Here is a 25,357-nt window from a genome sequence, read left to right as displayed (position 1 = left end):
CAAAAGAGATGCTGTCAGAGATGCTATAAAGCCCCAAATCTAGTAACCATGCCCCCTTCCCCTGCCCTAGTGCCATGTACTCATACTTTAGCCTTGGGCTGGGAAGATGGGACCAGACACCACCTCACCCTTAGGACAGGACTGAGACTTCAGAGAAGAAATTCATTGTGAGGCCTCGACAAGGTACAAGATACTTCTCCTTGTCCCTGTGCTTCAGTTCTTTCCCTCCCTGGCTAAATGCTTGTCTTTGTACTTCCAGTTTCTCGTCCTTCCTTATCCAGATTTCTTCGAACTCATTTCTACCAAGCAATTTCTGTCATTTATAAGTGTGAAACATTTGTTTTTTAGAGTCCAATAAAAATAACCAAAACACAGGAGAGGAGACTGTGAGTCCCTTCACCTTGATTTTTCTCTCCCTCTAATATGTCTCATTCCCGATTTTCTTAATTCCCCAAGGCTGCTAGCATTTAAGAAAATCAGGGAGCTACGTTGGATATATTCCTAGAAGTAGAATTGCTGGAAACACTAATTTGAAAGAATATATACACCCTTATGATGATTAAAGTGTTATTTACAATAACCAAGATTGGGAAGCAGCCCAAGCGCCGCCCATCAGTAGATGAGTGGATAAAAAAGTTGTGGTCCATTTTCACAATGGACTACTATGCAGCCATAAAAAAGAAGGAAATCTTACCTTTTGTGACAGCATGGATGGACCTGGAGATTATGGTGTTAAATGAAATAAGTGAGTCAGAGAAAGACAAGTACAATAGGATTTCACTTATATGTGGAATCTAGTGAACAAAATAAACTAGCAAACAAAATAGAAACATAGATATGGAGAACAGACTCAGCTGTCAGACAGGATGGGGGTTGGAGAGATAGGTGTAAAAGGCGATGGGATTAAGCAAAGGAAAGAAAATTTATAGACACAGACAACACTGTGGGGACTGCAGCAGGGAACTGCAGAGAGGAGACAGGGAGATGACAGACAAAGATTGGGGGGTAGGTGCTCACCTGTTTAATTTTATTGACCAATGTCACCCCAATAAATTCAATTAAATTTTTTTTAAAAAAGAAAAAAATTTGCTGCTTATAGCTATGGTCAAATAAAGAGAAGAAATGTTCAAGTGAAGAGAGAAAGGTGCCAAGATGCAACATACATAGGCTCTGTTACATTCCACCCCTTTCTTTATTTTTTTTTTACATTACCAGAGTTTAATTTTAACTTCGCTATCACTCCGTGCTCCTATATTTCCAAATATGACACCTACTCTTTCTCGTAGGAACATAAACAGAGTGTTAATGATTTAAAGGTAGAGATGGTCTCTCCCTCTGGCCAGAGTGCAGCTCTACCCTCAGGAATAATTTCTGTGGTTCATTCAAAATGATGGCCATGCACATTCTCTTGCAACAGAAAAAAAAGCAACAGATATAACTTTCCTAACATTATGATTACAACCATCCCCCCAAATAAAGCCTCCAGAAGAAACACTATAAAAAATGCCTCCAGAAAAAATACTATAAAAAGTGCCTCCAGAAAAAATACTATAAAGAGACAGTAATTTTGGTGGCAGAGTTAATTGTAGTTTTTACTTTCCATTTATTACAATGAATTATATTACTTGTATAATTTTTATTTTATTCAAAAAATAAATATTATTGTTTTATTTGACTAACATTCACATCTAGATGTTTTATTGTATGTAAATTTTTACTATATTTAGATAAACTGAGAATTTTGTCATAAATGTTAGATTCTTTATTGAATTAAAGTGTTCATTTTCTTTCTTTCTTTTTTTTTTTTCTTCTTTTCCAAGTGAGAGGAGGGGAGATAGAGAGACAGACTTCTGTATGTTCCTCGACTGGGATTCATCTGGCAACCCGTTTGGGGCCGATGCTCTGCCTATCTGGGGCCATGCTTGCAACTGAACTATTTTTAGCACCTGAGGCAGAGGCTTCACAGAGCCATCCTCAGTGCCCAGGGCCAATGTGCTCAAACCAGCTGAGCCATGGCTGTGGGAGGGGAAGAGAGAGAAAAGGGAGGAGGGGGGCTGGAGAAGCAGATGGGTGCTTCTTCTGTGTGCCTTGATTGGGAATCAAACCCAAAACATCCACATGCTGGGTTGATGCTCTACCACTGAGCCAACCAGCCAGGGCCATAGTGTTTGTTTTCTTGACTGAGATCTTAGCAAACATGTTTCCTACTCTTTGGAGTCCATTTTATGTTACATCATGTGAAATGGTTCAATTAGCAGGATTTTTAATTTCAAGTGTCGTGCCAACCTTCCCTTTCATACTTTAATATTAAATCTTAATTTTTATATTGTTTATTTACTTAGTATCATCAGCTATGTCACGGCAGCGTGAAAGGATAAATTTCACATCAACTCATTATTTTGGGTGCTGTCTGAAATCCTTGGAAATCTTTAAAAACCCCGTATTTTAAAAAATTTAGGGTTTATGACAAAATTTACATGCACAGGGACTAAAAATACAGAAAATCTGCAATGCTCTTAAATATACATCCAAAATTATTTTTACCAGATATTAAGTTTTAAAAGCATTGTGCACCTTTACTCATCGTCATCCAGTGAGGTATAATTTAGGTATGTTCTTTCAGAATCTTCTCTCAAACATCCTCAGGCCATTTATTACTGTTACAGAACCAAATTTTATAATCTCAGAGCATCTAAGTTCTCAGACGCAAAGCTGCATTAATATTTATTTCCTTCTTTCATAAGAAAATGATACAATGAGCTCAGCAGATACACATTTTGAAGAATCACAAGACATTTAAAGCACCATGAACTGAAACAAATGTGCATTTGAATTACTATTTAATTTTTAAAACTCAAAGTTAATGTCATTGAATATGTTTGATTTGAATAACATAAGTCAACATAAGATATTTTTGTCCCCATGTGGGTAAACTGTAGGGCAGAGTTAACACTCACGGTACTGTGTTATCCTCTTTACTCCATGAGTAGCAGGGATCAGGCACAGAATACACGCAAACTTCTCACAAATAACGTTCTTTTAGAGGAGTAAATTTTTTCACATACAAAGTCTATCCTGCTAATCCCTGGCCCACACTACTAGCCAAAGTTCCCTGGGCTAAAATTACTCTGCAGCTGGCTCAATTTCTTACTGGCTCTGGAGTCAGTAGACACAGCTTCAGATACACTTGCTAGCTGTAGAGCAGTGGTAGTCAACCTGGTCCCTACCGCCCACTAGGGGGCGTTCCAGCTTTCTTCCATGGCCGGCAGTAGTGGAGCAACCAAAGTATAAATAAAAAGATAGACTTAACTATAGTAAGTGGTTTTATAAAGATTTATTCTGCCAAATTTAGCGAAAATCCAACATAAAGTACTTGGTAAGTAATTATTATTATATGCTTTAACTTGCTGTAACTCTGCTTTATAAATTTTATGAAGTAAAGTTACTTCCCTACTTTATAAATCAGCATTACTGTGGAACCGGTGGGTGGTTAGAAAATTTTACTACTAACAGAGATACAAAAGTGGGCAGTAGGTTGACTACCCCTGCTGTAGAACGATAGCCAAATTAGTTACCTCAGGGAGCCTCAGTTTCCATGTCAATAAAGTGGGCATAAATAATGGTCCTCTCTTCAGAGAATTATTCTGAGGACACATAAGCTATTCACAGAGGACCTGGCATACTGTCTGGCACACGACACACCTAAGGAAACACTGGGAACTCCCAATAGCACCTGCGCAGCTCCAGGGACAGGCAACACTCGCTCGCAAACTTCTAACTCCTAGTTCTTCACCTCTCTCCTGCTGTCTTGCGGCATCTCTACTACCTTCACACTTCCTTTCAAAATTTTATTTCTCAGAAAATTGAAACCCAGTGATAGCGTAGCATCATCGATGGAGAACAATTTAAAATATTCCTGTTGAGGGAAAACACAGATTTCTATAGGAAGGGCATTCCCAAGGCAGGCCATGGGCATCGATGAGCTAGAGAAAGGCGTAGAGACATTTCTGGGCCTCTGACAATACTCTGCCATTCGCCTTTCTTAAATCCCATCAGGGGTCGGGCCCAGGGTTCAGGGAGGAAGTGGAGTGAGTCCTGAGGTATTATGTCTCACAGAGGGGTTTCCCAGGACCACTAACAGGGCTTAGTAGACGCTCCTAGTCCTCTCAGTAACTGAAAAGCAGACGAAGCAGACAGGCATGAGCCTTCTCTTTGTAGCCCACTAGGGGAGGCAGGAAAGGTGGAAGGTACTTAAGCAGACAGGCATGAGCCTTCTCTTTGTAGCCCACTAGGGGGGGCAGGAAAGGTGGAAGGTACTTAAGTCCTGGGAGGTGCTCTGTGGGGCTGACCGGTTCTGATTCTGATTGGACCATACATGGAGGGACTTTAGGTTCAGTTCAGGGCGCTCCACTTTTAAGAGGGGTGCTGATTAACGGTGGTCACCCACCAGAGCACAAGAAGGAAGAGCAGGATGCACTTAAAACTGTGGAGAGAAGTTACAACCTGGAGGAGACAGGACTGAGAATGACGGCCATCTCCAAACACTTAGTGGTACCATTGTCCAGGAGGGACTGTCCCTCTCCAGCATTCCAAAGGAAGAACCAGGATTAAGGGAGGAAAATTTGAGAGACACTGATTTTGGATGAACTAAAATATTAACCTTTCGTCACCATGTATTTGACTTCCTTTATCTTTGGGTGGTAAACACACATGAAATATCCAGCTGATGATTATAGAATTGTACAGTAGAAACCTATATATAATTTCATTAACCAATATCACCCCCCCCCAAAAAAAAAGTAACTTCTATGGCTGGTGGCCCCATGCAGCTGAGAGTTCCATGTCACTGAGGTGATGACGTACAGGCTGGATGACCCCAGGGAAGGATAATTAGGGTCACCTTCAAAGACCCAATGGACTTTGGACTATGCGAAGTTTTTTGCCTTTTAAAAATAACTCTTTATTTGTAAATAAATTTCTAGAAGACTTGAAAAAATAAAAAAACAGTACAAAGAACATTGTGTACCTTTAATCTACATTCATTGGTTGTCAACATTTTACCCATCTGCTTTATCATTTACAATCTCACTAGCTCTCTCTCAGACTAGATTAGTTTTAGGGTCCCTTCTTGAGAGTTGTGATTCTACACACCGAGGCTCTCTCCAGGTAACAGGATTTTAGAAAAACTGGACTCCTGCAGGCAGTGCCCTCACAGCACTTGGAATGGATCTGAACTCCACACACATGATAGACAGGGCCCTACAGACCAGCCTGACCGTGACTTCATCCTCACTTAGATCACCACACGCAGCTACACTGGTTTTCTTTTCCTTCCTCACACATGCTAAGCTCATTCCTGGCTCAGTGACTTTACACCTGCTAGTGCTTCTGCCTCCAGCCCTCTTTACTGGTTTTCACGTGGCTGGGTCCTTCTGCACTGCCTGATCCGCCCAAAAGCCCCTTCTCCTCCCCAACTCCTACAAATTACTCCATCACATGACTTCAATCACCTCTTATCACTCTCTCATTCTCTGAAATGATCTGGTTCAGTGATTCCTTTGCTTGCCTCTTGTCTGTATCTTGTCATTGTGTCCTCGGTGCCTAGGACAGAGAACACTCAACGATTATTTGCTGAATGACTAAATAAAAGAAAAAAATGGATCCAAGAACATCTGGTCAGAACTTGTTAATACAGGGATGGATGTCAACATTGGACAATTTACATTTAGTAGAAAGTGCCTAACACACTTTAGAAAGGTAAGGAGGAATGTCTGTATCTGGTGGAGGATATGCTAAGTGACAGGAGGTTTGGGGAACAGTTTCCCTAGAGGGTGCCCCATCCAAAAGAAAGATGTGGACTCTTCTCAGAAGCTAAGGTGCTTTCTGCAGCCATCTGTTGGGAAAAACCACCATAAAGATGAAAATTTGTAAGCAGCCCTGACTCCTCCTCAGTGTCTGGCACAAGAAAGCCTGGAGTGCTGCAGGAGGTGGTATTCCTACATTTGGATGCCCACAGAACTCACTGAAAATGCCTCAGTTCTTTCTAAAACTGGCTGTGAAGACTTGTTAAGATTTCTTTCAAAGGAACCCATAGATACGCAATGCTATCAAGAGATAGCTATTTTCATGCGTTTCTTTTCCTTGGACCATTCTCACTCCGTTGGAAAGTGGTTTACCTCAAGATGACCTATCAAATTGGACTGTGATAGCCTCAAAATGGCCTATCAGATTGGACTGTGCATGGGATTATATTGAGATTTTTTTCCCCCCACTCATATATCCATTTCCTATCAGGTCTAATTAATGCAGATGACCTTTAGCACTGGGTCTTTGCTCTGCATGAAGTTTTCAAGCTTCCGAACTTGAAATCGGCCCCCTTCTCAACCAGAGAGGAAATGTCTAACATCGCCTATTGTGGAAGTGGCTAGAAGTCACACGACCTGGAGAAAATGGAATGAACAAGTCCCAGGAAAAATCAGTTTCAAAAGCTTTGGTTAAGTCATTTCACTTGGTAAGCAAGAGAAGCTATTTAACAATGCAAAGAAATTCACCACTTAATTGATGAGGGAAAATGCTGTTTTTTAACGTTTTAAAAGGATAATATCCTAAAATTAAATTAATGCCACCAAGTCCAGCTATTTGAGAGGTAGTATGCAGAATGGTAAAATAACTCTAGAGCAGGGGTCCCCAAACTTTTTACACAGGGGGCCAGTTCACTGTCCCTCAGACTGTTGGAGGGCCGCCACATACAGTGCTCCTCTCACTGACCACCAATGAAAGAGGTGCCCCTTCCGGAAGTGCCGTGGGGGGCCGGATAAATGGCCTCAGGAGGCCACATGCAGCCCTCGGGCCGTAGTTTGGGGACGCCTGCTAGAGGCAGACTTCCTGGGGTTTGAATGCTCTGTAACTTAACTGCTGTATGACTCTGGGCAAGGTATTTCATTCCTCTGTTCTGTGTTTCAGTTTGCCCATCTATAATACAAACATCTTAGTGCTTAGCTCACAGGGATTTTATGATTAATTGAGCTAATGTTAGTAAAGTGCTTTCTACCATATCCAGCATACACATTAAGCAACAGTGAAGTGTTTGCTATTATTTTTACTTCCTTACGCCCTAATTCAAATCAATGAAGAAATAAAATACTCTATCTACAAAGTACCTCATATATGTTACCTAATTTTTATCCTAACAATAGTCTGGTAACATTGGCAAAATAAGTTTCCTTTTTACTTTCTAGATAACTTAGTCATAACCTCAGGGTCATACAGCTGACAAATGGTTGAATGCTAACTTGAACGGCCGGACTCAGGTCCCTTGACTCTGAGGCTGGTGGCCTGTCAAGAGGTTCAACCTGGAACCCAGTGATGCCTTTCAAGGGAACACATCCTGATAAGCCTTCTGGTCAAAGCTTCTGTTGAAGCCGATATAAACTTGAGTGTGTTTGAAATAAAAAAATACTTTTTTAAAACTTGAAGGTAAATGAAAACTCTTATTTGAACTTAAAACCTTCTTCTATCATGTTTCTGATCCAAACATTGAAATACTACTTTCACACACACACACACACACACACACACACACACAGCAAGACTAATTGTTTTCCCCGTCTCGTCTAAGCAAAATGTCAAAAGAAAACAAACAGGAGAAAAATAAGTTAGCTTTGTATAAGTCCTTTCCGTGAGGAAGGATTCTAAGAATTCTAAGTAGCTGCATAGGTAAGGACCACCTATTAATTGTTAAATATGAAACACATCATTTCAGGATTATCTTAAACCTCCCATCACCTACGGTTCTCAGGATTCTAGCTGCTATCAGAGGAGGTCCAGCTTTGGCAAGGTTAATGGGATGACTTAGAGTAATTACTCGGAAAAAATAATAAACATCATTTCATAGTTTAATGCCATGGTATCATTCCCATCAATATCCATTTTTATTTTCATTTTTGCCCATCACAGAGAAAAAAGGAAGGAGGTTTAATTTGATTTACAGAGGGGAAAACAAGCCCGAATGTACTTCTTTTTGTTGGGGGTGGGGGGATGCAAGGACAGAAGGTCAACCAGCTGGTTTTCATCTATATGCCATAATTCTCTTTAGTTTACACTATTAAACTCTAAAGCTTCGCTCTAATCTTAACTGCTGCAGCATGCCTTATTGCAGATTCTAGCATGTCACATCCCTGACAAGGTTGCAGATGTTGGTCAAGTGCCATCCCCTAAGCTGGCCTTGCTGTATGGGTCTCAGATGCACCTAACATTTTTTTTTCATTGGCGCCTGCATCATTATGTTTTGTCACCAAAGGTTTCTTGGGTTTTCAGTAAATTGCTGTGCATACTGTGGTTTGGGCTGTCAAGATGATCGCCTACATTTATTTGTACACAGCCGTGTATCCTCATGACAGCCTCCCTGTCCTGTTAGCCTTTGGAGGATGACCTAACATCTGTTCTTTGAGAGTGGGGAGGAGGGTGAATAGAGAAGCTATAAAAGAAAAAGGAAACAGAAAGCAGGAGCAAACAATGTGAGGGGAAGCAGCTTTCACACTAAAATCCAGGACCAGGAGGAGAGGCGAGAAGCAAAACCTACCTGATCTGTCTTCGTTTTGCGAATCACATCTTCGGCACAGTTCTGGGATGGTCTTGAGTGACGTGACTGAGTACTGGATGGGAAGCCAGAGGAGAAAGGGTGTAAAATACCACTTTAACTGAGAGTGTGACATTCACTCAAACTGGACAGAAAAAATTCAAAACACAAGACGTGATACTTGAGTCCAACATGTATATCCAGAAAGTCTAGCTAATTGGCTGCTCGGTGATCTGGGAGCAGCCCAAGCTCGACCTCCAAGCATCTAAGCAGGTGCAGATTAAAAAGAGGGCTGATGGCCTTTCTCTAGGAAACAAGGTGCAGTGTATCTGGCAGAGACCGTCCATCACCCATCACTTCTGCTTCTTGTGGAAGAGGGAAGGATGCTCTGACCTTGAGAATGTCCAGAGATGGCCAATCCATGTGCACTCTGAAGCCTCAGAGTGAAATCTCTGTGCAGAAAGCCAGGGGGGAGAAGCATCTAGCTTCCTGGAACACCCAGGGCGGCCAGGAGCCGTATCTGTGCCAATGCTGATTGGACTACACAGACATCCCTAACGTTGCCATGTGTCACAGGTTTTACTGTGTCCAACCTGTAATCTCTATGGAAAATACGGGGTAATGTTATAAAAAGTAAGAGGAGCGTGGTTCTGCATTTGAAAGCTCATCTGTTTCACAGATAGATTAGACTGAACCGAAAGAAACCCCCTTGCAGGTTCAGACCCAGCACCAGCTCAGGGGCTGGCTATCAGGATAACAAATTATGACACAGGGGGCATAAAATCAGAAGGGTAAAACAAACGTAAAATCAACAGCCATGATTTATGGGAACTACGCTTGGTGCCAATCAATCTTTCTTTAGAGAAGGGTGTTTCAAAACAAATAAAGGACAAGCTCTTTCTTTAATCATGGGGCTGTCTTCAATCTCATTTTAATGCAGAAAATACAGCTTCCTAGAAATGTTTTGCTCTCTACCTTAGGAAACACGTTCTTATGTAAATGAGAACATATTAGGAATGACTTCAGTGTTGCAAAATGGGGGGGGATGGAGGAAAAAAACCATTTAATCTAAAAGAAAAATGATCGTGGGAAACTCAGGATTATTTTAGCATTACAAGTGAGGAATGTGTAATTGGGACACATTTGTCAATAAGAAGGTTCTTTAGTTAGCTTGATGTTGATAGATGAAGCATAGCATCTACATGGAGACCCCAAGTGCTTCCCACAGGGTATCAGGACAGCGAGGAGGAGGAGGGGGTGCACTTGTAGCTATTGTCAGTTTGCCAATTTTATATTACAAACAAATTAAATAGCTAGCACTTCCAAATGAAAAAGAAAGTCTCCAAGGACTAACTAGAGAAATTACTCTTACCTGTCTGATGCAATAACACCCTGTTTGTGTTGGCCCATTCCTTAGAGAATACAGGTGCATTAGCAAATCCACTCACATACTCAAAGAGAGGGAGGGCTGCTTCTTAAATCAGAAATGAACTTCGAGAATTCTTTTCCCTCCACATTATGTTCTTTGAGGGTCAGGGACAACACAGGTACAGAAGGTCTTTTTGTTGTTGTTGTTACTAATAAGGTACCTTATGTTTCCAGCCAAGGACAAGGTCTCTAAGGAATCTGGTAGCTTCTAGAGACCAGCTGGTACAAGTTAAATAATTACACAGTCTATAATTCAATTAAAATCAGGCCTTTTGTTTTGGCTGCCATGTGCCCATACACCCTTTGGTCTGGCAAAGTCTTACCTTCTCCCTCTTTTCTCTTCTCTTTTTTTTTTTTTTTTTTTTTTTTTGCTTTTGTTCCAAAGCACAGTTTAAGGAGAGGAAATTCAAGATTGATTGTGTTTAAATATAGTTAATGATAAATTCAATGAAGCTGGTGGGCTGCCATCTGTCTGCATTGCCAGCCACATGCATCCTCACTGCCAACCCCTACCCTGAAGTCAGGCATGTCAGAATCTCTGACTTATTTATTAGCTGTACCTTTAGCTCTTCCCCTGTGACCTCAAAGGTCTACTCTGTGCAGTTACTTTTAATTTGAAGAGGTTTAAACTTGAACAGCATGGCTGCCAGGTTGGTGTGGGGACTGAGCTATGGGCATAGACAAGCAGATGGCCAGCCACTGCTTCAACCTATTTCACCCATGGAAGCTTTGCCTCTCCTGCTCCCATGGTCACACAGGAAGTCACTTCTGGGAAGGCATACACCTTAATTCTTTGGGAAAAATGATCTTGAAGTAAAAGTTGTTTGCTGCTCCTGGCAATGGAAATAAAAAGTACAGCAAGCTAAGAAAAGGATGATGCATTTGTCAGAAAAGTCAGAGTTTTGGATAACTGTAAGGGTATATGGAATGTCAAACGCAGCAATGACTTTTGATTTACAGTAGAACAAATTCACCATTCTTTATAAAGACACAAGAAAAAAAATCAATGCGTAGATCTGTTTCAGTTAAGGACTTAAGGGATGCTGCAAAGGTAGTTAAGTTGTGATGTGAAGAGATGAAGAGGAAACAGACAATTTGCCAAATCATTTTCCTATTTGCAAATTTGGGAATAAGCAAATGACCCAGGAAGCCACCCTTACACGAATGCATTCTGCTACCTTGTGGGAGCTAAAACAGAAGGCACCCAAGGCCTTTATCCCTGTGCCCGGGACAGATGGCCTTTTACACGAAGCCATCAGATCCCCAACCCACCTCATTCTCAAGTCAGTGGCTGGCTCCCATGCCAGCCACTATTGTCATTTTGGCCCCATCAGAACCAAAGACCAATCTTCCCTACCTCTTGCCCCCAACCCAGGGCTTTATATTCTGTTCCCTTGATTCCTATTATCCTTGGATGATAAGACAGGAGAGGAAGCTTGCAGATAGTTGAGAAGCAGTATATTTCCTACCTCTATGTTGTTCTAATTTATTCTTTTTCTAAAAATCTTCCAGAGGTTACTCAGTAGAAACAGCCCTTTGGATCCAAACTTATTTTCCACTCCTCCATCATTTCTCAAGAAAAGCTTCCACCAAAGGTTGACCAGCTGCCTCCGCTTCCTCGATGTCCCTGCACATTCCTTGTTTAGTTTCCCGTCTGTCCCTTTACTCCAGGATCCTCTTTGTCTGCTCTGCCTTCCTCTGGCCCAACAGATGGAACTGTTCTGCAAGGCCAGCAGGCTTGTGTTCTGCCTTCTCCCTGAAACCCTGGCCGACGGCTTCATCCCCTCCTGACCTTACTCTTTTCTGCCCTTGGTAAAATATTGCCTGTCTTCTGCTCTGTTTTGCCTGTGTGTTGGTGTTGGCTCCCATAAGTGCCTGGGGGAAAGAAAAGTTTTGTGGGATTTTTTTTGTATTTTTCTGAAGTGAGAAGTGGGGAGGCAGAGAGACAGACTCTTACATGTGCCTGACTAGGATCCACCCGGCATGCCCACTAGGGGGTGATGCTCTGCCCATCTGGGCCATTGCTCCATTACAACGGGAGCCATTCTTGCGCCTGAGGCGGAGGCCATGGAGCCACCCTCAGTGCCCTGGCAAACTATGCGCCAATGGAGCCTTGGCTGCGGGAGGGGAAGAGAGAGATAGAGAGAAAGGAGAGGGGGAAGGGCTGGAGAAGCAGGCGGGCACCTCTCCTGTGTGCCCTAGCCAGGAATCTAACCTGGAATTCCACACTCCAGACGACACTCAACCACTGAGCCAATATATATCAGTATATATACAGTGTGTCCGTAAAGTCATGGTGTACTTTTGATCGGTCACAGGAAAGCAACAAAAGACGATAGAAATGTGAAATCTGCACCAAATGAAAGGAAAACCCTCCCAGTTTCTGTAGGATGATATGGCAGCATGTGCACATGCGCAGATGATGACATAACACCATGTATACAGTGGAGCAGCCCACAGCCATGCCAGTCGAGATGTGGACGGTACAGAGGAAAGTTCAGAGTGTTCAGTGGCTCACTAAATTAAAATCCGTGGCCAAAGTGCAATGTGAATATCGGCGCGTTTATAACGAAGCACCTCCACATAGGAATAACATTACTCGGTGGGATAAGCAGTTGAAGGAAACCGGCAGTTTGGTGGGGAAACCCCGTTCTGGTAGGCCATCAGTCAGTGACGAGTCTGTAGGGGCTATACGGGATAGCTACCTAAGGAGCCCTAAAACATCTGTGCATGAGCCCACATCGAACTGCACTGAATAGGTATGGAACTGGGAGAGTTTTCCTTATATTTGGTACAGATTTCACATTTCTATCATCTTTTGTTGCTTTCCTGTGACCGGTCAAAAGTGCACCATGACTTTACGGACACACTGTATATACATGGCACACAGTGATGTATCAAGTATATGACTGAAATACCAAGATGTACACACATCTGACTAATCATCTGGGCATTATTAGAAATAATCAGCCCTGGCTGGTTGGCTCAGCGGTAGAGCGTTGGCCTGGTGTGCAGGAGTCCCGGGTTCGATTCCCGGACAGGGCACACAGGAGAAGTGCCCATCTGCTTCTCCACCCCTCCCCCTCTCCTTCCTCTCTATCTCTCTCTTTCCCTCCCGCAGCCGAGGCTCCATTGGAGCAAAGATGGCCCGGGCGCTGGGGATGGCTCTGTGGCCTCTGCCTCAGGCGCTAGGATGGCTCTGGATGCAACAGAGAAATGCCCCAGATGGGCAGAACACGCCCCCTGGTGGGCGTGCCGGGTGGATCCCCGTCGGGCACATGCGGGAGTCTGTCTGACTGCCTCCCCGTTTCCACCTTCGGAAAAATGAAAAAAAAAAAAAAAGAAAAGAAAAGAAATAATCAAAGGAGTTCCTTCATATTTAGGCAGTAAGTGGGAATTTTCTCCATGTTTCTGTCCTTGCACTAGAATTAATCTGCTTTCTCAAATGCAAATTTGACTAAAGTGCTTCTCTGTTTCAAATCCTCCACTGGCTCTGCACAGCCTACAGGGCATAAACCACGTGCTGGAGCATGGCACATGAAACCCTTATGAGTTCAGACTCATCTAGTCCTCCCTCATTTCTCTTTAGATTGGGGTAACATCACTATTTCTGTGGTTCCCCCATACTGTTTTCCCAGTCTATACCTTTATGCATGTTCTTCCATCTACATGGAATAACATTCCACCTATTCCCTAAGGCAAACTCTTTTATAATTCATTAAGCCTACCTGGGTAGGTCTTCTATAATATCTTCTCTGACACCTTCCAGATGGCAGCTTTCAAACTATGGTCTCTATACAAGGCATCAACCCCATTCAGAATTCACATTCTTTGGCCTCATCTCAAAAACTCGGAGGGCGGGGCCTAGCAAGCTGTTTTTACAAGCCATCTAGGTGACTCAGATGTATGCTGAAATTCAAGAAGCATGGCTCTGCATTGTTTCCTATTGCAGGCATATGTCCATTACAGAACCCATCATGTGATGTTTCAGCTACATGTTTACATAATTGCTTTTTCTGCTTCCTGACGGTACGGATAATATTTTATTTAACAAAGATACAAGGTTATTTAATTGAATAAAATAAATTTCCCTATGTAGCCCATCTTTTTAGTGGCAATAATAATAGTAATAATGATGGTACAGGCAGTCTCCAGGTTATGAATAAAATAGTTTCTGTAGGTCTGAAAATGTTTAAACATTTATATGCACAGTAAGGTAAAAAATAAATACTATGTTAATACAAATCCCTATCTAAGTTGAATTTAGTAGATAAATGTACCTGTTCCAACCTACATACCAATTCAACTTATGGACAAACTTATGGACCCTATCTCGTTCCTAACCTGATGGCTGCCTGTAGTTAATGTCTACATAGCACTAATCTTCTTAGAAAAGCCCTTAATTACAAGTCTAGCAATGTAACCAGGTTCTATTTCAGGGGTCAAGAAACTTTTTGGCTGAGAGAGCCATGAACGCCACATATTTTAAAGTAGAATTCCATGAGAGCATACAATGACCCGTGTACATTATGCATTATCCAATAAAAATTTGGTGTTGTCCGGAGGACAGCTGTGATTGGCTCCAGCCACCTGCAACCATGATCATGAGCAATAGGAAATGAATGAATTATAGTACATGAGAATGTTTTATATTTTTGACATTATTTTTTTTATTAAAGATTTATCTGCGAGCCAGATGCAGCCATCAAAAGAGTCACATCTGGCTCACAAGCCATAGGTTCCCGACCCCTGGAAAAGAAAAAAGACTTCCAATATATGTATTAATAGTATGAGTGCTTGCTGATGCCTTAGCCTTTTGTATAAAGAATAACGAATTTGGAGTGAGAAGATCTTGATTCAAGTCCCAGTTCTGACATTTATTAACTCTGTGGTTCTGAGCCACAGGAACCTGGGGCTCCAGTTTCTTCCCTATAAAACAGATACTCAGACGGGATAGCGCAAGTGAAGTCCATCCGCAGGCTGGAAAGTGATGTGAAATGCTCTGTCCCTTCTCTCTCACCTGTTTTCCATGTGTGTCCCACAGCCTTGCCCTCTCATCATTCCACTCATGATGTTAAGCTCAACAGATCAAGGATGGGAGACTTAGTCAGGCAGGAGGAGGGGGCCTGGGCTGGGGCTAGAAAGCAAAGGAAGAAGAGCTCAGCCTGTCCCAGCACGTTATGTGGCTTCTCTTTGGCCTTTCCTCATCCAAGAGAATCCACGGCCAACGGCTGACCCTGAAACTTAGCTTTTGCGAACTGCACAGAGTCGATATGACGCAAGACAATCCTACACATCCCAGATGACACCCGTCCATTTTGTCACTCTGCCATGCAAAACAGTCTGAACGTGGGATTCATAATAACAGTGTGTGATTTCTACATGGGGCCATGGGGATCTCTGACCACCCTAGATACTGTTCAGGCCTGAAAGGCTTTGGCCCTTACTCCTGAAAGCTGGAGCCAGTTGGGTGAACAAGCAGACATTACTCAAACGGTAATGAGCCACAGAAAATGAAAGAACGAAAATCCCAAGCACCTTTTCAAGCGAGAGACTTTTAAACAATGAAGGTCCCATCAAGTTTCCAAAAGAAACAATTTCGCCAGTCATCCAAACAACTATCCTGAAGTTCACGATTTTTCACGCAGTTTTCCAAACCTCCAGCAGACGTCTCAACAGGCACACAATAAAACAACTAAAATGTGTACGAGCAAAGCTGGTAGTGAAAGCAAAGATACACAGCTGAAGCGAGATGTTCAGAAACAGCATTTTTCTAAAATGTTGACCGCGCCTCCCAGGGCCTGCCCTTCCGATTCAGGAAGGGTGTCCTAACTGCACACCCTCCATAGGGGACTGTGCTCCGCTGCTCCGTCTCAGAGGCTGTGGTCTGAACAGCCCCTTCTCCGTTGCTCGCTCTCTGCTTGGGCTCCGGTCTCCTTTTCCTCAGCCACTCTCTCACCAGGGGCTCTCTGCTCTGACCCCACAAAAAGAAACAAGCACCTCCACTATCTCAAGACATGCAGCCTCTCCAATTGATCCCAGACTTTCCAGCTCTTGTGTTCGTCGCCATCTTTTTAAAAAAGAATTGCCTTGGTTTTTTATCTCTGCCGCGTCAACTCTGCATTTATTCTCCCATCAGGTGTCTTCAGTCCCTCTCAGGCACGGTTCTTATTATGGCCACCAACAAGTTTTAACAAGACAATCCAGTGGACACTCTTTAACCTTTTTCTTTATAATGACCTATTTCCCACTATTGACTACATCCTTCTTTAAATTCCTTAAGTCCTTCCACCCTTTACAGCTCCCTTAGTTTTTCTCCTGTATCTTTGAAAACTTCTTTCTAGTCCCTTTTGTAGAAGACTCTTTCCTCCTCTAATTCTCCCCCTCCCCCATGAGAAACACTTCTGCACACTTCCTTCCTTGGAACATTCTTCTCTTTCCAAACTCGTTTCATAGTTGACCTCCCCAACTCCTACAATTTCACCTACCACCTGTACATAGTACAGACACTGGTTGTATGGCCAGGGGCTGCCATCGTGGCCATTCACATGCAGGTTCTCATTGGATTCGGACAGACGGTAAAAAAACAACGGAGCCAAGAACTGGTGGACTTTAATCCTAGCTTGCACCCAGCGGGGGGGGGGGGGGGAGGGGAATACACACGACACGAAATACTTCCCTGTTCATTCAGGACTCCCAAAGCCACTGACTCACCTGAGTTTCCTAGAATCAAAGGTTTCTACCTCACCAGTCTTATTCACCTCTATTCCCCATTCCTTCTCCTAATCCACCATTCTGGCTGCCTCCTCCACGTGGCTTCCCTGTCCTGCCTCCGTGGGCTCTTCTTATAACATAATCACTCTTCCCTTGAACAACGGGATCTCTCCTTTTAAAACCTTTTGGTGCTAAAACCCTCCCCCAACGCACATTAGTATAATCACACCCATTCCAAGCAAGAAGGGCAACTAATATTATCACCTGGATGACAAGCATCCACGTGGGCAGCGCCATCTTTAACAAAGTAAACATAATATATTTTATCTGCCCAACACTGGTGATCAACATTTTTAATATATCCATCCCCATCGGCCTTTAATACATTTCTTTCCACCATTCAGGCTCCAATAAAGAAAATTATTACAAATAATCCTATGGTTAAATACATTTTTTTTCTTTTGTACCATATTTTTAATCCTATTTTCCAAGAGGTTTTTCTTTTAAAATTCACAAAATAAATTCTTGTATACTAAAATACTGCTTATGGTTGATAATCTGGGAAAACTCAGTAACTCTTTTTATCCTACAGAGTATGCAAGAAACTACTCTATTGTAATGCTAATATGTGTAATCAGGAAAAAGAAACAGTACTCCCCTGGCTAAGGTGGTGGGCTCACAGTACTGAATGACCCCCTTCTACTGGGAGAAGTGTTCATGAACCAGAAGAGACCTGGTGAACAGGGATGACCAGAGGTGACCAAGGGGCCCAGCAGAAGTCACTTTCTTTTTATGTATGTGTGTGTGTGTGTGACAGAGTCAGACAGAGGGACAGACAGGCAGAGAGATGAGAAACATCAATTCTTCATTGCGGCATCTTAGTTGTTCATTGATTGTTTTCTCATATGTGCCTTGACGGGGCGGGGGTGGTGGTGGTTACAGCAGACCAAGTGACTCCTTGCTTGAGCCAGCAACCTTGGGTTTAAGCTGGTGAGCCTTGCTCAAACCAGATGAGCCTGCGCTCAAGCTGGCGACCTCAGGGTCTCGAACCTGGGTCTTCTGCGTCCCAGTCCGATGCTCTATCCGCTGCACCACCGCCTGGCCAGGCAGAAGTCACTTTTAATGCAGGGGTTACATACATGGTTTCTAGTGCTAAGACTGCACATACTATACCCCAGCTCCATCATTTTCTGACTAATTAATCTTAGTTACTTAACCTTTGTATATCAGTTTTTTCATCGGTAAAACATGTAATAATGGTATCTACAAAAGAATGTGGCTGTGAAGATTATGGGCTAATAATGTAAAACGTAGGGAATAGTATCTGATGCATAATAAGTGTTCAATAAGCATTAACTAGTATTATTAGTTAAATTGAAAAGCATCAAAAGTGAGCATTAAAAAATGAAGCCGGCCTGACCTGTGGTGGCGCAGTGGATAAAGCGTCGACCTGGAAATGCTGAGGTCGCCAGTTCAAAACCCTGGGCTTGCCTGGTCAAGGCACATATGGGAGTTGATGCTTCCAGCTCCTCCCCCCTTCTCTATGTCTCTCCTCTCTCTCTCTGTCTCTCCCTCTCCTCCCTAAAATGAATAAATAAATTAAAAAAAAACTAAGCTTTAAAAAAAAAAAAGAAGCCAAAATAGTGGGAACAACAGAGGCAAAAACTACAAATTACAAAGAATTACAAAAGAAATGTATCTTGCAGTAGGGCAGATGGCTAGCTGTAGTACTTATTTAACTTCAGTGATGGTCTAGTTATAATTGTGAACCAGTAATCAATCACCATCAGAATTTAAAGACTACTTGTCAAGGATGGAGTTCGATATTCTAATTAAATGTGTCCTACCATAAAGTTACCCTGACATGTCATAATCTGCTTGTGTGTTATTATGGGGTACTGCAAACCCTGTGAGAACACAGACCAAGTCTGTGTCACTCACCCAAGCCTAGAAGCATGCTGATAAATACTTATTGAGTAGATGGGCATAAAATCTAGTTATGCATAAGAGGTAAATAGTGTGTAAATAACCTGCATCGCCAATCTAATGAAGTACTGTGACTCTCAGGCAAGATAAAAACCTTTAGGGCTATCTTCAGAGTGAGAGAAGAGCAGTTGCCCATTCTTCTTGGAAAACCCTCTACAGCATTTCTTTCTTCCTTCTGAGGAGGGGATGTCCTGTTCACGATTTGTAGTTGGGGACCTGGGTTCTAGTCCTGGGCTCTACCATTAGCCATGGGACATGAATGTACAATTCATCTTGTCGGGATTAGATTACTCCTAATTCCCTTCCTGGCAAGGGTTAAGAAAATCAGATAAAACATATGACTTTTATCAGATTAGAACTAGGCGTGAGGTTTTTGATAATGGGGGCTAGAGAAGGGAGGGATGAGAGGTCATTTAGATTTGAACATAGGACACTGCAAAAAGGACATGCGAGCAGTTGATGAAACTAGATCCTACGGAGAAACATTAAGAAAGGTTTAATGTAGATTAGAGCAAGATGGCTGCTGTGAAGGGCACAGAGGACAGTACTACAGGATCTTACGCAGGCAGATTCCTGGCTAGAGAAAAGGTTCCAGCGAGCCAGGTTCTCTGTACCTGTAGTATCATTATATATATCATATATATGGTTTTGTTTTTGTTTTTTGTTTGTTTGTTTATTTTTTAGAGAAGGGAGAAAGGAAGAGAAAGGAAGAGAGAAAGAGAGAGAGAAGCATCCCTTCTTAGTCCCTTTTAGTTGTGTATTCGTGGGCTGCTTCCTATAGGTGCCCTGACCGGATCAAACCCACAACCTTAGTGTAGCTGGCCGATACTCAAACCACTTAGCAAGCTGACCAAGACCTGCCTTTGTACTCTTTATCACACTAAAATCAGGGCAAAAGCTATATTCTTACCTGCCCAACTCGGCAGGAATCCACTCGGTAAGCAATATGTATCCTTTCTCAAGGTCTCCCACTGCTGTGAAATGGCCCTTCACCAAAGTGTAATGCGACCTGGGAGGTATCAGTGGTCTGCGGTGAGTAAAAGGCAGTACACACAAAGCAGAGGTGGGCAGGTATTTTAGTGCCACTGATGCCTGATCTGTAGGATGCCAAAATGTGAAAACTCATTGCAAGGGAGACTTGTTCACCACAGAATTGATTTTTCTACTAGACAGAGGTTCAAGCACCTTAGGAAATGAATCCACATAATTCTGTGCTATTACTCTAGACTTAAGGGCTTGTGTAGAAGGGAATAGTGCCGTGGAAGGACACATTTATCTGATCTCATTTGACTTGCACACAAAATAGGTTATGCAATTACCAAAAAAAAAATGCCAACCTTCATCCAAGTTATAGTCACACTGATACAGAAAAACTAAACTTCCTGTGCAGGGAAATACAGTGTTTTCCTTAGTATTTGTTTGTGTGCACATAAGCATGTGTGTATTGACATGTAGGTATGTGTATACATATGTATATGTGTGTATGCATATAAATATGGGGGGGGGTGTTTTTATGTACATGCACATACATAAAATTTCAAATTTTCTCCAGAAAACCAGGGCAATAGGTAGATATGATTATTATTTTATAGATAGGAAAGTTGAGGTACAGTAAAATTAAGAGATTTGCCTAAATTCCCTTTAGCTTGTTTTATTTTATTTGTTTATAATATATACCAACTACATTAGTTCCAAAAAGCCATTTGCAATTGCCTCAGTGCCTATTTGGGGATAATAACGGGTGAGAGGGCGGGTCCATTCTACAACTAAGTTACTCCGAAGGGGAAGAGGAATGTGGTCAAAGAGTTTTGTATTTCAACCCCGACTTAATCTCTCTGTAACCTTGTGAAAGTCATACGACATTGCTAAGCCTCATTTTCTTCATTTGCCAAACGGGATTTAAATAGAGCCAGCTTTGCAGAGTTGATGTGAGGCTTAAACAAAATAATCGACTTAAAAGAAGAGTTCAGTGCGGCGTGTGGCGCAGCCAACATTTGATGGCTCTGAGTCAAGCTCTTCAATGGCCCCATGGCCCTGCCTCCGCTCTCTTCAGTCCTGTGCACACTGTTTTTGAGAATAGCAAATTGGCTCCTCTTAGTAAAATATACCATGGCTACTAAGAACCCCGCGGTAGAATAGTATTCTGGAGCATTATTCATTTCCAGACAGAGGGCTCTGGCTTCCATAGGAATAAAGAAATCTGTAAACCCATTTGTGGTGACAGAAAGGCCCTACTTTGACCCTTTATGTTTATGTGTGGCGTCATCTCTCCCTCACACATCTGCAGCTATTGCACAATGTTCTGCCCTTTTCCATGGCAGGATTACAAGAATGTATAGTTTCAACCCTGCATGTTGCAAAGGATGAGCATTATTTTCAAGTCTGGGAACCTTCAAAATAATTTAAGTGCGTTCTGTGTTTTGTCTCATTAGGTAGAGGCAAAAAAGTTCTTGCTTTTTTTTTTTTTTTTGTACTACTATAGAGCTTGTGTCTTAATTAAAACAAGAACCAGGCTCATGACCAGAGGAGAAAATCGTGAAACAGAAAGCCTAGGGCTATGTCTGGAGAGGAAGAAGAACAGTTTTAAACTCAGGCATCTTTTTGGTAAACATCTTTTTCAGCTGTACTGTCCATTACCCACCCCGCCCCTGCCACTTAGCCAGGAAAGAGGCTTAAGGGCTGTCAGAGATGGAGGTTTATGGGACCCTATAAATAAAGGATTTTTATTTCGCTTTAAGCCAGTAAATTTAGCAAGCTGAACACATCTTTATTCTTCAATGGTAGCATCTGAATAGAGTCTCCAGGTTGCCCCCAAAACAGCCGTCACACATTTATTGCTTGTAGTTCACCTAAATGGGCTGAAAACAATCATTTCAATATTTACGAGGTTATCTCTGCTGCTTTCCTGGTGAAATCATTATGTAAGAACAATGTGATTCGGGCATATTTAAGGTATTAAAGTTGGATTGAATTGAACTACAATAATCTACCATGTGATAGAGGCTGCTAGTCAAATTTGAGCTTTTCAGTTTCGTGTGGGTATTTATAGGTCAGGACTGCTCATCCTCAGTGTATCACCATTTAGGCCAGACAATTCTGTTGTAGGGGATTTTCCTGTGCATTTTAGGTTATTTAAAAGCATCCTTGGTCTCTACTCACTAGATGCCTGCAGTATACCTCTACTTATGACAATCAAAAATGTCCCCAGGTATTGCCAACTGTTCCCCCAGAGGGTGGGTAAAGTCGTCCTTATAAGGACTACTGCAATAGATTATTTTCATCTTGGAGAAGTAGTCGAGTATTGTGGCTAAAAGTATGCATTCTGGAGACCAGAGTATTCCTAACTAAGTGGGTGACTGTGGGCAAGTTATGTAATATCTCCACGTTTCAGGCTTCTCATTTGTAAAATGAAGGTAATAATAAGTACCTTCTTCAGAGGGTTGTTGTGAGAATTAAACAAGACAATGCCTATTCCATAGTGAGTGCTCAATGGATGTTAGCCATTATTATTGTTTCAACAATTCCATGTACTTTCACTTTTTTCCCCTCTGATACAAGTTTAAATGTAGGTCAAAGATCTGAACAATACCTACATCACCAAAGGGGGACGGTTGCAATATTACACAATTGCAACTGGCTATCTTTTATTTATGTTTCAGAGCGGTCAAGTTATAGAAACTCAACTATTGCATAATTTTGTATCACAACTTGCTAAACAGCTTCAGCTATTGCTTAACATATTTTATTATCTTTTAAGTGGAGATTCCTAATTCATCAAAATTATGGGCTGCCGCCAGATGAGTCTTCTATAAATAAATACAACTGCTCTATTGTAGTGTTTGAAAAAAAAAAGTCTTGACATGATGCCTGGTCTTTTCCCTCGAGCTCTTTCTTCACCATTGGTCATATAAATATTATTGTATTATTCATTGAAATAACAACAAAAGCTACCATTTTTAAAATCAAATTACTGTGTGCCAAGCTAAGTGCTGCACATATATTATTTCACTCATTCCTAAAAAAAAAGGGGGGGGCAATAAAAATTATAAAGCAACCTTAAAAGTTAGGTGGGTATCTCAGAGAGACGAGTTAATGTGCTCCAGCCAGCAAAGGTCACAAGTCTGGAACCCAGACTGGTGCCTTTAAAGCCTATGCTTTTAAGCCCTGGCTAGTTGGCTCAGCGGTAGAGCGTCGGCCTGGCGTGCGGGGGACCGGGGTTCGATTCCCAGCCAGGGCACATAGGAGAAGTGCCCATCTGCTTCTCCACCCCCACCCTCCTCCTTCCTCTCTGTCTCTCTCTTCCCCTCCCACAGCCAAGGCTCCATTGGAGCAAAGATGGCCCGGGCGCTGGGGATGGCTCCTTGGCCTCTGCCCCAGGCGCTGGAGTGGCTCTGGTAGCGGCAGAGCGACGCCCCTGAGGGGCAGAGCATCGCCCCCTGGTGGGCAGAGAGTTGCCCCTGGTGGGCGTGCCGGGTGGATCCCGGTTGGGCGCATGCGGGAGTCTGTCTGACTGTCTCCCCGTTTCCAGCTTCAGAAAAAGAAAAGAAAAGAAGAAGAAGAAAAAAAAGCCTATGCTTTTAAGATGCAACTTCACCGAGAAAGCTCAGAGAGTTACTCCCAAACTCTTATTACACCAAGTCCCCTTTTCTAGAACACCGCCTGCCCTCCCCAAGCCTCCACACAGTAGCATTCACTTTCATTGCTTTATCCTACTCAGCACAAACTACCCTGGAGAGGGAGATTATAGAAGAATCACACTCTGAACGCTTTTAAGTCAAGCACAGTAATTTAAAGAGGGAGGAAAAGTCAGAAAGATATTGCAGAAATAAAGAAACTCACGTTACATTCGTCTTAACAAAGATTAATAAAAAAATGGAACCGGGAGTAGTGAAAAGCTGAATTCACCTTTCCCTGGTACAAAGATTCAACCAAGGTTAAAACAGATCACTCATCAAACACATCGTAATAATTCAATTCTTGCATACGGTATGAGATTTTACTTCAAAGTGAGGAGTAAAGGAGGGGACTAACGCTGTTGCCAGAGGCACGGTAAAGTCAACTTATCTCTCTGAGACAATTTCTAGTTGTGACTCAAAGCTCTATGCTACAAAAGATCAATAAAAAGTAAGGTCAGAAATTGTGTCCATCTGCTTTTGTGGCCGCCGCCAGCACTGGGGCTCCTGGTGCTGCTGCAGCCCCAGCTGAGGTTGGAGCAAAGGGAGACTCGGAATCACACAAGGATATGGGACTTGGTGTCTCTAATAACCACAAAGCAGTCAGGTCAGTCAGCTCTTCCCTTGTGAAACAAGGAAATAAAGGCTTACTTCTTTTAAAAGAAAAAAATAAATTGTGACCTTGGAGGTTCTGAGAAGGAAAATCATATGACTAGTTCAAAAAGAGCAACCTTCTTGTCTCATACCCCGAGAGCCCAATTTGGCTGGGAAGGCACAAGAGTTCAATAGGTGGCAGAATTGATTGTATGGACCAGGATAAGTCACAGTCAGCTCTAAGCAGGGTGCATGAAGAGGACCCATACCAAGCAGCCATAAGTTCTGAGAAGTTCAATAGCCTACCACAGGGATCGGGAACCTATGGCTCGCGAGCCAGATGTGGCTCTTTTGATGGCTGCGTCTGGCTCGCAGACAAATCTTTAATAAAAAAAATAATAACGTTAAAAATATAAAACATTTTCATGTATTACAATCCATTCAGTTCCTACCGCTCATGTTCATGGTTGTGGGTGGCTGGAGCCAATCCCAGTTGTCTTCCAGGACAATACCAAATTTTTAGTGGATAATGCATAACGTACAAGGGTTGTTGTATGGCTCTCATGGAATTACATTTTAAAATATGTGGTGTTCATGGCTCTCTCAGCCAAAAAGGGTCCCGACCTCTGGCCTACAGCATTACAGGAGTAAGCAGGGCTTCAGAGGTTGGTTGGTCCAGTCCTTAACAATGCACGAATGCATGACTCTTCCTCAATATTTCCAACAAGCATCCAAGCTGTGCTTTGAAACCCACAGTGATTGGAAAGACTCCCCATACTGTTCATCAGTTACTAACCTGTCCATCCTTGAGTATATTTGCTTGTGAACTCTTGATAATGCTGGCGGTGCTATAGCCAGCCATATAAAGGGAATTAGCATGAACAGGATTAATGAGATGCATAAATAACTCTAGGAAAATCCTTACTATCTGCAGGCACTTTATAAATTTACTCAGTGAATAATTTTGGCAACAATGAAAAAGATTAGGAATGGGAAGCTCAGTAAGGTTAAATGCCTTTTCCACTTGAGCTCATGCACAATTAAATGGGATTTACTTCTTGGTCCAGGATACCCCAACACAGTACTTTTTTCTGCTCCACAGGATGTCTGCTGTCAAGTTCTAAGGTGGTTTGGTGAGGTTGGGATACACCGATTATAATAGGGAAAGCAGTTCATGTAGGTGAAGGCAGCGTCTCCGAAGGGCATTACTGCCAAGTAGTAATACTTACAGATATGTCATCACTGAAGTCAATTTCATCCAAATCAAGGTATTCAGGGGCTTCCATTATTCTTCTTTGCACATTTTGAGTAAGGTTAAATACTTATAAATTCCTGGACAAGACAGAAAAGAAAGGCAAAAAGGTTAGTGGTTTTATAAACAAAA

At 42.4% G+C, this 25,357-nt stretch overlaps 1 protein-coding gene across 5 annotated transcripts in view; it reads right to left on the bottom strand.

The window, feature by feature from the left end:
• Window positions 1–25,357, bottom strand: part of SNCAIP (synuclein alpha interacting protein) — a 166,038-nt gene that overhangs the window by 50,326 nt on the left and 90,355 nt on the right. For 4 of the 5 annotated variants that reach the window (XM_066274184.1, XM_066274182.1, XM_066274186.1 and 1 more), the window contains exons 2-3: window positions 25,203–25,305; window positions 8,582–8,654 (exon numbers count right to left, since the gene is read on the bottom strand). In XM_066274184.1, coding sequence (XP_066130281.1) covers window positions 8,582–8,654; window positions 25,203–25,259 — 130 coding nt within the window. In that variant the 5' untranslated portion in view covers window positions 25,260–25,305. Of the gene's footprint in view, window positions 1–8,581; window positions 8,655–8,971; window positions 9,006–25,202; window positions 25,306–25,357 lie in introns of those variants that run through there. The other variant, XM_066274185.1, reaches the window with a different exon arrangement.

This window comes from Saccopteryx bilineata, chromosome 4 (genome assembly GCF_036850765.1).
Source record: "Saccopteryx bilineata isolate mSacBil1 chromosome 4, mSacBil1_pri_phased_curated, whole genome shotgun sequence".
Taxonomy (NCBI): domain Eukaryota; kingdom Metazoa; phylum Chordata; class Mammalia; order Chiroptera; family Emballonuridae; genus Saccopteryx; species Saccopteryx bilineata.
The sequence above is the reverse complement of the archived record's forward strand: the minus strand, read 5'-3'. Positions and strand labels throughout refer to the sequence as shown.